Raw genomic sequence first — 13,741 nt, 5'->3', positions numbered from 1 at the left:
ACCACCTCATGTGACCCACTGCAGCACTGCATCACAAGCCAAAAGGAGAAACGTACTGCACAAGAAATGCAAAGTAAAGGAAAGACAGGCTTGTGGTTTTAAGTAGTCATTAAAAATTCCCTTTCCTTCAAACAAAATCAGACATTACAGGCTTACAGGTTTCTTTACTTTTCTCCTGGCTAAGTTTAATTATAGCAGCTGTGAGTAGTCCTTAGACTCCAAGAGCAAACTGAAGGCAGATGTATTTTTCAGAAAGCAAGATGTGAACTAAGTAGTTTATTCTCATGCATTTTCTTATGCTTGAATTATGTAATTACGGAGCTTTCAGGGCAAACTATGGCAAGCTGAGCTGAATACAAAGAGACAGTGTTCAAAATTGAACCATCAAAAGAAAATCAGGAACATTTCAAAGAAAGGCTAAGGAGAAAGAAAGCAGCATACATAATCTTGCACCTAACAAAAACCAGCTTGCACTCAGTCTATCTTTAGCCTCTCGCCCAGATGTTGTCATGGGAAGATTATACTAGAATATAAATTATACCACATAAAGCACAGATGGACACAAGCTCTCACAGGATAATATCATCTATTTCATCCCTCTTCTAACTTTTCTTTTGGGCCTTGATTACATTGTGTCAGCTTGACCCCATACTTTTGAATAAACATATCTCACTCCCTCAACATAGCATAACACCATGTCTGGATTACCTGACTTTTACCTGCCTTAGAACTGTAAGGACCAGCTCCAAATAAATCATTCTGTGACTGATCTGCAGTTCTTACAGATAAATGAATCATACATAAGCACTCAGCCTGCTTGTTGGCCTACACTACAAATAAGGATGGGACTAAGTCCCTCAATGAATATTTCCCCCTTTCTTACCCATTTTAGTTTAAGTCTGCCTTAATGAGCCTAACTCAATGTGCAAGCAGAATGTATCTGCCATTACTCAGTGAAAACTCCAAAGCAAGTTTATATCACTGTAACATTATTTGTGAGGTTTTTTATCCCCTTCTAGTCCCTAAACAGCACAGTGTAGTGAGCATAAATTGCAGTGTGCTACTTTTCAGTAACACATTGAAAACATCAAGCTAGAATAAGATGGAATGGACCTTAAAGCCGATTTAGTCCCAACCTCCTGCTGTAGGCAGGGATGCCACTCACTAGATCAGGCTGACCAACCCCAGCCAACCTGGCCTTGAACACCTGCACAGACAGGGCATCCACTGCTTCTCTGGACAGCCTCTCCTAGTACCTCACCACTTTGAATAAAGAATTTTCTCTTAATATCTAATCTAAACTTCTCCTCCTTCAGTTTAATACCATTCCCCCTATCCTATTGCTACCTGTTCATGCTAGAAGTCAATCTTCCTCCTGTTGATAAGCCCCCTTTAAGTAGTAGAAGGCCACATTAAGTTAGACCAGAGCTTTCTGTTCTCCAGGTGGAAAAAGCCCACCTCCTTCAACCTCCTACTGTAGGCTCCAGCCCTCTGAAATCACACAGACACACTCTACACTTCAGAAATTTTTCAGAGATTTCTGAAAAATCCTCATTCCAGAAAACAAATGAAAAAAATAGAATTCTATAGAGGAAAAATTCAGCACTCTTACAATGCAAATGAACAAAATAGAATCCTATAGAGGAAGAATTCAGTACTCTTACAATAACAGCAATCACAAATGAACTAGACAAAACATAGTGAAACGTGATCCTAAATACACGATATCTTCACAGCTGTACTTTTAATCCTTATTTCAAGTGAAATCACACATAACATCAGCTACCCCTATGAAACAGTGAAACTGCTTCAAACAAAACATTTTCATAACATCAGGCAACACATTGTTAGGAAGACAAATAGACATATAAAGAAAAAAGTTGACTTACCCCACTAGCAGCAAGGATCTCCAGCCACAGAATGCTCTTAACAAAGTGACCTCCAGCCAGATAATCTCCTCTCAGAGGCTAACTCTTAAATGACTCTGGTTGGGGGTGGACCCATTCCACTGCCTGCACTCAGGTGGGAAGCACAGGTTAATTGTTTGCACCTGTACTTCCTGGGCCAGCCACACCCCTATACCGGGTGTCCAATCGTCAGTTCAGGCCACAGCCTAATAGTTTTCCCTACAAATGTTTTCCACAAGGTCTAAAAAAAATGATTACGTGTTCAGGATTCTCTGTTAATAGGTGCTGTATGTGAACTGTAGAGTCACAGCCTGAATCACTGATTGATCATCTGAGGCAAGGACTCAGTCAGCCATGGGAGCACAGGTGAAGGCAATTCAGCCTGGCTCCACCCCTCCTAGACCCCATTTAAGGGCTGACTGGCCCTAGAGAAGGGCTTCTTTCCAGAGGTTCCTCCTTTTTGGAGTTTTCTACTGTAAGCCTAGAATATAGGTGAACATTTCTTCTTTGGCTGGTTTGTTTGTTTGTTGGTTTTTAACTGATAATCTTTCCAACTATAATGCCTGTAAAGTGTAATCCTAATTGTGCTGCTCCTTCAACTGCACAGGTGCTTACTCGGATATTTTTGAATAAGCTGAAAGACTGCTGCTATTTGACTACTAACATTAGATCTGTTTTAGGAACCTGCTGAGTGTAGTTAAATGTCCTTCAAGTGTTATGCTCTTGTGCAATCAGATCTTCTACTTCTTAGAAGATGAAAAGCACTACTTCAATAATAAGAATTCTTCCAAAATTCTGAAGAAGAGGCAGTGATTGTTGTTTGTTTTTCCCTTGACCTGCCTGTGTTTATTGTTAGTTAAAACAGTATAAAATAGTAACTTTCAGTATTTCATTTAAATTGTGAGTCTCCCAAAGCATTGTTAAGAAAGTGGAATTTAACTTATGGTCATACTGGGCAGCCTTCAGTCCAATTTCTCACTTAAGCATCAGAAAGGCTAACTATTAAAAGCATCTTCATTTTACTTTATATTTGTGTTGAAATTTGAAGGAACAAATAGGAAAAGTATAAACAACTTGCTGCTCGTATACAGAATGTTTTCTGGGGAGTGCCTTAGTTCATAGGAACTTTAAGTTACTACTGGATAGCTGAAATCAAGATCATAGCTGAGGAACAGTGACAACCATTCTAAACTTGTTGTAACTGCAGAATGAATGCATGGATGTACCTCACCACGATGGATTTACATATCACTTGTGCAGAGCAAAAGCCTGCAACTGCTGAGTTATAGTATGTGTATGGGAACTGCTGAGTCATGGCCTGAACCTCTGATTGATCACCTGAGGTGAGCCATGAGCCAGCCAGAGGAGCACAGGTGAAGGCAATTCACTGTGCTGCCAGAAGGGGTGAAGCCAGGATGCACCCCTTCTAGACCTATTGAAGAGCTGGCTACCAGTGGAGAAGGATCTCTTCTGGAGATTGCCTCTGCTGGTGTTTTGTGGGTGAGCCCAGGATAAGGGTAAGCCTTCAATTTATTCTCTTTTTTTTATCTTAGTCTATTTCACCTAACTCTTTTGTTTATTTTGTGATTATAATATCTTAATATCCATTGATTATACAGTATGTTAATTACAAACAAGAAGTAACTTGCTAAACTACAGAAACCTAACCAAATATCAAATAATGCAGTAGAAAAGAAAGCATTTCAAAATATTTAAATTCTATCCTTATTGAAAAAAATTTCATTAACCCTTATCTTTTCTCAGAAGGGTTTATAGATGTGTTGGCACTCATTCCTGATGCACTTGCAAATTTAGTGTTCTTTCTATTGTTCTAGACTCTTACTTCCTATTAATCACTGTCAGGCCCTTAAATTACACTAATATGTTTTGACTGACTTGACCAGCCTCACCTGGAACCTTTATCCCACCACCTCTGATGGTTGTGGTGATGTGTAGGAGGACATACAATAGGTAGGAGAAGCTTTGCTTAAAGCTGTGGCTCTAAGTTAAGGGAGAAGTGAGACGGTTTCCCTCTTAGTTTTGTTTTTGAGTTGCTGTTTAGGTTTCCCAGTTTAACCTTGGAGATATCTTGTTACCTTATTTTCACCAATGGCTACTAAAGTGCTGACTGGACTTGTTGTAGCTGCTCTGGTTACCTTTCTCTGGAGCACCTGGGCTGCACCCTGTCGGGGAGGTTTTTGCCTAGCTTGTGTTGCATCTCTACTTAGCATCTGGCTTCCTTTGCCTGGGAGAGAGCATAAAGAGCAGCATGAGGCTGGTGGCTGTCACTAAGGCCCTGAGCACTCAGGACTGATATTGTTTTGCTTAACAACGTGTTTCTCAAGATAAAGTACCCTTTTCCTGTGTCTACCATTAGTACCATTTGCTTTAATCAAAAAGTAAATTTTAATGTAGCTTATTATGCTAAATGGAAACAACAGGGGGCTAATGAGCATTGTGAATGAGCCATTAACTTGGCAATCAGGTATCCTGAGGATTGGCTTGATCTTCTCTACATCCTTCTTGGAATGCTCAGCAATGCATACAGCTGTGACTGCATATATTAAACTTAATTCAGGGAATAAATAGATTTAGATATCTAACTTGAGTAGCTTTCTCTTCATAGGACTATATGCTGTGTTACACTTAAGAAAGCTGCTGGTTCCCTTTATGCAAGAGGATAACAGGAGTTATGTTTTAACACATTTTATGTTTGTTTTGTTGTATGTTTTGTTGTTTTCCTTCATTTGTGTGGAAAATAAGCATTTTCTCTCTTCACAACAGGATTTCATCAAAAAGGAAAATGTACCTGAGGTAATAAATCTACTATTGACTTCATCTTCACAACTGACTTAAAGCAGCTTAGCAATGAACAGTATGTTTTCCAAAAAAGGCTTCCATCTCCCTTCTCAGCTCCTTCTTGATTTCCTATTGCTGGCTCCTGGAATCACAGCCCAGAGGGAGCTGATATGCACTTGTTCAAGGGAGCACTTTCATCAGACTTCTTAAGAAGGCAGTAAGATCAGCCTGAAACATCAACAGAAAGAGGTGCACTTAGAGAAAAGGCAATAAGGAGTAAGAAAACCTACCTGTATTCAGATACCAATCATACATATTTCAAAAGGCCATTTTTAATGGGAAATAAGAGGGAAAAATAAATTAAATATAAGAATTTGATGCTTTTTAAAATGACTTAATTCTATGAGCATCGATCTAATCAGGGAGATAAGCTGCTAAATGCAACCTTGCAGATGCATAAAGATGAACACCTCCTCAAGGTGCTACCACTGGTCAGTGGCAAAGAGAGAAAAAGAAGTCGGGAGATTAGAACTCCTAGCCCTGATTTCCCTTTGTTTTCTCCTGAGCTGCAATCAGAACGTGTTATGCATTTTTATCTCCTCTGTCTATGACAGTATCTGATTTTTTTAAGAGGGGAGGGTCTGGGCACAGTACATAGCCAAAATTATTAAAAATCTTTATGCTGAGGAGACCAGTTCAGCAAAAGCCCACTGACATGAGCTCGTGACCTTAAGCAAATGTCAGTGGATGCTGGTGATTCCTTAGTTTCCTATTTTCTGTGTATGTCTTAGTCTACCTCACTTAGCTCGTGTTTTCTTCACTAACAACAAGCTCAGAGACTGTTTCCCTGAGAGCATTTCACTCTGTTAGCTTTCCAGTGTCTGATACCCAAGACTCCCCATGGTGCTTCAGCTCTCCAGCTGGGAAAGCATTCATCCTGTCACTGAAGTCCCTGCTGTGAGGCTCCAGACCTCACTTACACCGGTGTGCAGCAGCATCTGTGTGTTAGTGCTCTCAGCAAATTCAATTCTGAGAGTTGAACTCCTGGAGAAGGGGCAGTGGCATCTACAAAGGCAGCAATTCTCGAAGCAAGTCAGTGTCACAGGAGGGATGGGATAAACCCGGGGATCCCCTCCTGGCCCGGATCAGTTACAGCCATTAAAGAACGGGCAGCTGTGATGTGGGAGGGGCAGGTTGTGAGCGGTCCCACAGCTGGTTACCGCGGACCCCAAGTAATAAAATAACACGTGAAAAGTTCATAGAGCGGAATCCCTTTTTCAATGTACTTTTTTTTTCCTCTGTGAAAATCCGCACCTGCACTGCTCCTTCCCCCGCGCGGGACCGAGCGGAGCGCAGCGGGCGGAGCTGGAAAGCGGGAGCCGCCCCTCAGCCGGCCGCCATTTTGGGAAGCGCCGGAACGGGCCTGGAGCGCCCTCTGGCGCCCGTCTGCCCGCAGCCGAGGCGCAGCTCGACCGCCGGCGGAGCATGCTGTCGCCGGCCATGAAGTCCGTCTTCGTCACCGTGGGCACTACCAGTTTCGACGAGCTGATCGCGGCCGTTTCCTCCCCTGCGGCCGAGGAGGTGAGGAGGCGGAACGGCAGGAGGAGGAGAAGGAGGGTCCCAGCCCGCCCCTCACGGCCGTGCTTGAGCCGCGCGCCTGCGCGGGGCGGCTGTGGGGGAGAAGCGCGAAGCCGCGCGGAGGGCGGGAGATGGGAGTCGTTCCGCAGGGAACGGGAGGCGCTGGCAGTCCTGGGCCGTGGCCTATCCCCTGCTTCCGTTCCTCCGCCGCAGGTGCTGCGGAGCCGCGGCTGCCGACAGCTGGTGCTGCAGATCGGGCGGGGCGCGCTGGAGCCCGCCCCTCAGCACGGCCCGGCCTTCGTGCGGGAAGTGTTCCGCTTCAAGGAGTCGCTGGCTGAAGACCTGCGGAGCGCCGACCTGGTCATAAGCCACGCAGGTGGGGCCCGGCGGGTAGCCGAGGTGTGCTGCTCCTGGGGGCGGGCGGGGAGGTTGGTGGTGGCCCGCGCTGTGAGACACCGGGCTGAGCTGGCATTGGATGCTCGTGTCCGCAGCGGAAAGTTGTGGGGATAAAATGTTCACGTTCAGGAGTCTCTGATGCTTCAGGAGCGAGTAGGGCGATGTTTCAATCAGCTGCAAACGCTGATTGCTTTCTGCTTCTCCTGCAGGTGCAGGTAGCTGTTTGGAGACTCTAGAGGAAGGAAAGCCGCTGCTTGTGGTGATAAATGAGAAGCTGATGGACAATCATCAGCTGGAGCTGGCACGTCAGCTCCACAAAGATGGACACGTCCTCTATTGTAACTGCAGGTATGGAGCTGCTGTGGCTGTCCAACCCAATGCAGTGCTCAGGGGCATAACTGTTATTACAGTATTGAGAATGTAGCAAGAAAACTTACATCTTTCTCTGTAACAAAATCACACTAACCGTGTACCTCAGTAAGTTTCCTCACTGGGCGCAGATCTCAGGGGTGCTTGTCTTTCATTTATTTGCAGGGTGGATTTTCCATAGACAGAGTCCTGTACAGGTTAGGGGGGACCTGCTGGCAAAGTGATCTGGGGAGAAGGACCTGGGGATCCTAGTTGATAAGAGGTTGGCTGTAAGCCAGCAGTGTGCCCTTGTGACCAACAGTATCCTGGGGTCAGATCATGAAGGGTACGTCCAGCAGGTCAGTGGAGGTGATTCTACCCCTTTTACTCCGCCCTGGTGAGGCCACATATAGAACTGTGTCCAGTTCTGAGCCCCCCTGTTCAAAAAAGAGTCCAGCAGAGGACCACAAAGATGATGAGGGGCCTGGAGCATCTCCTGTATGAGGAAAGGCTGAGAGACCTGGGGTTGTTCAGTCTGGAGAAGAGAAGGCTGAGAGGGGATCTTAACACTGTTTATAAATATCTGAAGTGTGGGAGTCAAGTTGATAGGGAGCAGACTCTATTTGGTGGTGAGCAACAATAGAACAAGGAACAACACAGAAACTGGAACACAGGAAGTTCCATAAAAACATGAGAAAGAACTCTATTGTAAGAATGATGGAGCACTGGAACAGACTGCACAGAGAGGTGGTGGAAATTTTCAGGACCTGCCAAGTTGCCTTTTTGTGTAACCTATTGTAGGGAACCTGCTTTAGCAGAGGGGTTGGACTTCATGATGTCCAGAGGTCCCTTTTAACCCTTGCAATTATGTGATTTTGTTAACTCATTTTATCTGTCCTTTCTTTCCTGTTTAATACTTTTTTCAATCCTGCAACTACTACAACCAACAGTTGAAAACCACAAGCTACAAGGAGTAGCCTGCTCCCTACAGACTTAGTACTCAATTTAATTGTATTGTCATGTAGACTTCTCTTCTGAAGTGCGCTGAAGTTGACTGCATAAGAAAAAATGAAAATATCTGGAGTATTTAGGAAAAAAAATAACATAAGAATGGCCTTTACTGATATGGATCAGGAGTCCATGAAGCTCAGTATCCTATCTGCAGTGGCCATGTATAGGACAAGAACGAAAAGCATTTCCTTCTATTACGTTCCCACTAACACTTGAGTAGTTTGATTCAGGAATGACCTAAGCCAGGTGCTGTAGGGTTAGTAGCTTCAAATACGCCTGTCTTCCACATACTTAGCAAGTTGTCCTTTTAACCAAATTTTGTCCATCCACCACATCACATCATTTGACAGGGAATTTCACTGGCTTGCTATCTTCACTTAAGGAAAAAAAAAAAAAAAGAAAAGTGCAGCTCCTTTTGTTTGTATTCATCCTGGCTTCTATTAGTTTCATTTGCTATCTTGGTTTTGACCATATCTGGCTGTTTTCCCTTTATTTATGATTGTTTATGATCCGTTGCACTCTATAAACAACAAATGGCCTTTTAACTGAAAGCAGAGAAAATGCAATTCCTGTTATTTATTCTGCATCTCGTTCTTTTGCCCTGCAAATAGGATTTCGCGTGTTTCAGAAGAGCTATAACCAAAGGTCTGTAACTTGGGAACAGAAAGGCATTTTTATTTCAGTTTTGAACAGTGCTTAGCATTTGAACTTATTTGCAGTCTGATAATTGAAAGCTAACAGATTGATTCAGCTGTTATCTCTGGCAGTGTTGAGTGGAGGACTAATGCCATGTATTCACATGGGATGAATTCACCATAAACCATACTGGGAGATTCTCAGGCTTTATTCAGTCTACCATCATTGCAGCCATGGAAGACTAAAAAGTCAGAGCTGAGTGGCCCATGAAAGCTGTGCCTTATGTTGATGTGTGTTCTGCAAGTGATGGCTGGGGCTCACTAAATTATGCAGTCTTTTTTCATTTCAGCTTAAGTCCTTATTTTTAGTTTTATAGTAGTTTGAAAGAACATGTTTCAGTGTTAAAGTAGTATGAAAGAAAGAAAATGAGGGGCAGTGAGGGAAATCTCCTTTGGAATGAACTTTTTGTTTGTTTGTTTGTTTCATTTGTTTTTACAGCACACTTGTGGAGACACTGCAGTCAATGGACTTGTCAACTTTGAAACCTTTTCCTCCTGGACAACCAGAAAAGTTTGCTTTGTTTTTGGATAAAGTTGCTGGGTTTGAATAAACAATTTTGAGGAATAAAAAGACCATAATAAAACCATTCTCATCTCTCAGTGAGACCTTCCATGCTTAAAGATTCCACCAGCTGGGACAAATTCAAAGAAAATGCCTGTTAATATCAACTGATGGTTTCCAGTTCAGTTCCAGTTCAAAGTAATCTATATTAATGCTTAAAAGAGCACATGCCAAAAAGGAGGGGAGAGTATGAACTCCAAGTTGACTGACCTGGTAGAAGAAGAAGCATATTTGGACTTCTGGATTAGTTTATTTATTTGTTAATATAAACACATCCATTCTAGAGGAGTTGCTGGTCAGGCAATTAAGAGATGTCCTAGAGGAAATGAAGAGTGAAATACCTGACCTAAGTTTGCACCAATGAAAAACGTGAAATAATGTTTCATTCAGCTGAGCCCTGTGAATGTAGATCCTGATGATGCAAGTCATGAATACTGGACAGGACATGTAGCATCCAGTCTCATTTGCTTTTGCTACTGTTAAAGCTAAAGCTAGATCAGAGCATGGTTTAGAGAAAGGAATCATCCTTTGCTTCTTCCTTTTGCAAGTTGAATTTTTTGTTTTCATTGTTTGCCTTGAAGGGGTAATTCACAATTTAGAATTTTACTGCAGAAGGATCAGCTTTTGTAAAATCTTCCTGCAAGCAATTCTGTGCACAGCAGTAGTGTTACCAGAGCATTCAGTTTCACTCTAAGGACAGTAATCTTGGACAAATGTTAATATTTGTATAGACAGTGCTAGGCATTTGTGAATGGTCAGGTTTGATCTTCTCCCAGTTTAGTTGGGTTACTTTGAATGTGCAACAAGTATGTGAAAGAAACAATGCAGAAGTTTATTTTGCAGGATTAAGGGGCATTTCTTTCATAACCACAATGTTTTTAATAAACAGTGTCTGCAACAGAATGTGTATGTCTTCTGTGACTAGTTCACAAACTAAATTCTGTGAAAATAATGTATTTCTGTGAGAATAACTCACTAAAAAAGCACACAAAACTAATTCATAAATACAACTTATTCTCGATTTTATACACATGCTTTAGTGATATTTCGGTACTGAAAAATACAGCTTTTTTCTTCTTTCTGTTCACTTTATGAACAAGATTTAATAACTTGTCTAAGCCAGTCTTGTGTGCCAGTGCTTGCTCAGTCAGGAGACCGGGTGTCTCCATGGGCCAGCAGTTATGTGCGTCGCCAAAACCTCGGTAATGCCTCTACGGAGAGCAAGCTAAATTGTTTCTTAGCAGAGAGTCTGCACTAGCGGTGTATCGGCTCTCGTTGCCTAGTGCTAATGGCTGTGCCCTCCTGCTGGGTTCTGCGGATGCCTTGTTGATGCTCTTATTTCACGTGGTTACACTGGGAGTGGAAAGAGAACTTAAGTGAAAGATGTAAGGGGAACGTGCTGAGCTGAGAGGCCGGGGCGTGGGTAATTAACTGCTGCCTTCTGAGTAAATCGTGGCGATGGGAGGAGGAGAATGGGGCTGAAAGGGCGCGTTATCGCATCTTTAGCTGTTTGGCTGCGGTGAGGGAAACGCCTTGGTTGCTCGATGCTGACTGGAGCTTCCTATTTAATGTAAGGAAATTCAACTGTTTTGCTGCCATCGATGTATCTAGGTAATGACTTTTAAAAGTAAAGAGGGTTTGAACTTCACAACGTCCGTGCGGGCTACTCGGTGTGCAGGGCGAGAGAACTGCGCGTGTACGCGGTGCTGGCGGCCCGTCTTAGCAGTACCTTGTTTGGTGGTTTTCTTGCTACGCTTAAGACGGGCGAAACAAACTCCTGAACCGGCGCTTCTCATGCCCGAGCGCAGCTTCTAGTCGCAATTACGAGCAGGTATAGGCGTTTCCCTAACGAGCTCCGCCGTGCAACCCCAGCAGGGGGCGGGCGGCAGCAGCGGCCCCCGCACGGAGCCGGGCACGAGATCCCCGCGCTCGAGGCGGGCCCGACAGCGGGAGCGGCCGCACCTGGGCGCGCCGAGCGTCGACCCTCATTGGCGGCCGTCGCCGCCCTCCCCAGTGCTATGCGAGGAGCCTCGGCCCCGCCGCCTTCCCGGCACGATGCAGAAGGGCTGGAAGAAGTACTTCGGGCAGAAGTCGCTCAGCGAGGTGACTATGGACGAGTACCTGGGCAGTCTCGGCCTGTACCGCAAGCTGACGGCCAAGGACGCCTCCTGCCTCTTCAGAGCCATCTCGGAGCAGGTGGGGCCCTCGGCGGGCCGGGGTCGGCTGGGGGGTGGAGGGGGGATGCGCCCCGGGCGGGAGCGCGTGTGGGGCCGCCCGTCCGTAGGTGCGGTGCCTGGCGCTGCCGGCCCTGGGAGCGGCGAGACAGTTTGCTCGGCGGCTTTCTCCTTCGTTCTCACGGAACGTTGTTTTTCAGCTGTTTTTGTGCCAAATTCATCACATGGAGGTGAGGAAAGCTTGCGTCTCGTTTATGAGGCAAAATCAGCGTAACTTTGAATCCGTAAGTACTAGTTGTTTGTTTGTTTGTGCGCTTCAGCGAACGTACATTGGAAATAGCGGGGCGGCTGGCCGTGAGCACCTCCGTGTACACGTGCTGCCTTCAGCCCGGTGTGGCTGGGAGGTGTTCCGTGTCGCCTCGTGGTGCTGGAGCTCCTGAAATCATAAAGCTGCTGATATGAACTGGGTGGCCAGAGGTTACTCGTGTAGGACGTCATCTGTGGCACAAGCAGCGTAGAACTGTTGATGTGAGAAACCCGTAGAGCTGTTACGATCCTAACAGCGTTGAGATGCTTCTGCTATTTGCTAGTCGCAGACAGGAGTTACCTACAGAGGACCCACAAATGTCAGCAGCAGATAGCTTGCAGTCCCGGTTGTGTTCTGGGCTGGTACAGGGTTCCAGGTTTCTCTTGAAAACACAAGCCGCGGGCGAAGTTCTATGGTCCTCTGCAGAATAGCTTTGTTTTTATGATTCTCAGAATTTTAATAGCAACTTCTCTAACGTGCCAACTTCTCTAACGTTTTGTACCTTGCTTACTTGCAGCCACCCTTCGGCTAGGGAGGCACTTGCCTGCAGCTGAGGCTGAGACGTTTTAATTAATGATGCCAGAATTCAGGTGCTGAGAAACGAAAACAGAACAGCTGAGATATGTTTTCTCGGGTTGTGCAGTTTTAGGGCCACGGGTTTTTTTTCTTTCCCTGCAGTCAGTTTAAGTGCTTAATCTAGGAGGGAAATGAATTGCTGAGTCTTTTTCAGACTTATGTTCTTAAGCTTCTGAGGACCTCTTGGTATCTCTCTATCCTGATACACCCGAATCGTCCTCGTGCCCTGAGACAGGGAACAGCTGAAGTAATTCCCCAGGCAGACCAGAGCCTGAAGTGATACGGCTTGAGAGACCAGTGCTGTGTTTGCTCTGTGCATACCCCTGCTCTCTCAGCCAGCAGTGGATGTCCTGTTCAACAGCCAGTAATGATGTTTCTTTGACACAATGTTTAGTTTTAAACGTTTTTGTTTGTTTAATTTGGCTAAGTTCTTATTTTCTTTTTTGTTTTTTCTTGAAAGTATGTGGAGGGATCGTTTGAGAAATACCTTGAACGACTGGGAGATCCAAAGGTAAGAACGATCTAGCACTTGTGTAGATATTAAATTCTGAGATGACCAGAACAGGGAAGTAGTTGGATAATGTTTTCAATACCGTTTGTTTTTTTTCACTAGATAGACCTCAGTCCTGGGGTTTCATTTCCATAGGGAATATTATGTTTTTGTAATGAGTATTTATATGCATATGTGTGTGTGTTTAGTGGTGAATTTGGGTGCAAAGAAGCTATCTGTGCAGAGTGGAAAATAAAGCTGAGGCATGTTTGTAGGCCTTATTTGTAGCTGCAATTGCCTTTTTTAAAAAAAGGAAAATATGGGCTCTATACCATATCATATGTGTTTACTGGACTCTGCAGCTCCTTTTTTCTTCCTTAGCCTCAGCCTTGAAGTGTACAGTTCTAATTCTTGTTTCTTTATACTCTTAAGCTAGAAAGTATGGTAAACACTGCAGTCTCTGAAACAGTGCTTTTTTTTTTTAAAAAAAATTCAATTGAAAAAAACCTAAAAACCCCACAATTCTTGAGTGCTGTATTTAAGGGTGGCTGCCAGAACTAGCATTATCTTTAGCCATCAGTTTGGTAACCATGGCCATTCCACACTGGAGAAATACATTTTTTTTCCTGGGTATCCCAATGTCTCAACTCTCAGTTCATTGTTTATTTGCTTTATCTAACTGAATTTATCTGAATAAACTTAACTAAATTTTATCGTTGTTTCAATACTATGGAGAGCTAGTATAGAGTTCCTAGTGTTGAAGATGGCTCTTCTACCTCTTGTAATCTCCTAATCCCACATAGGAAAGTGCTGGCCAGCTGGAAATAAGTGCTTTATCAGTGATCTACAAGTAAGTCTTTCTCTCTTTTTTTTTTTTCTTCTTTTTTTTTTTTTTTTT

At 44.1% G+C, this 13,741-nt stretch overlaps 1 protein-coding gene across 1 annotated transcript in view; it reads left to right on the top strand.

Moving 5' to 3' along the window:
• The first annotated feature begins 6,156 nt into the window (after nucleotides 1-6,156).
• The window catches only part of ALG13 (ALG13 UDP-N-acetylglucosaminyltransferase subunit), a 29,257-nt gene continuing 21,672 nt past the window's right edge, over nucleotides 6,157-13,741 (top strand). The window contains exons 1-8 of the mRNA XM_042825391.1: nucleotides 6,157-6,287; nucleotides 6,498-6,660; nucleotides 6,890-7,028; nucleotides 9,174-9,267; nucleotides 11,169-11,492; nucleotides 11,671-11,754; nucleotides 12,814-12,864; nucleotides 13,647-13,693. Of these exons, the coding sequence (XP_042681325.1) occupies nucleotides 6,192-6,287; nucleotides 6,498-6,660; nucleotides 6,890-7,028; nucleotides 9,174-9,267; nucleotides 11,169-11,492; nucleotides 11,671-11,754; nucleotides 12,814-12,864; nucleotides 13,647-13,693 (998 nt within the window). The 5' untranslated portion in view covers nucleotides 6,157-6,191. The remainder of the gene's footprint in view (nucleotides 6,288-6,497; nucleotides 6,661-6,889; nucleotides 7,029-9,173; nucleotides 9,268-11,168; nucleotides 11,493-11,670; nucleotides 11,755-12,813; nucleotides 12,865-13,646; nucleotides 13,694-13,741) is intronic.

This window comes from Centrocercus urophasianus, unplaced genomic scaffold (assembly GCF_019232065.1).
Source record: "Centrocercus urophasianus isolate 14NV4802_14NV808 unplaced genomic scaffold, USGS_Curo_1.0 seq_24, whole genome shotgun sequence".
NCBI lineage: Eukaryota > Metazoa > Chordata > Aves > Galliformes > Phasianidae > Centrocercus > Centrocercus urophasianus.
This window is presented reverse-complemented; position numbering and strand designations above follow the sequence as displayed.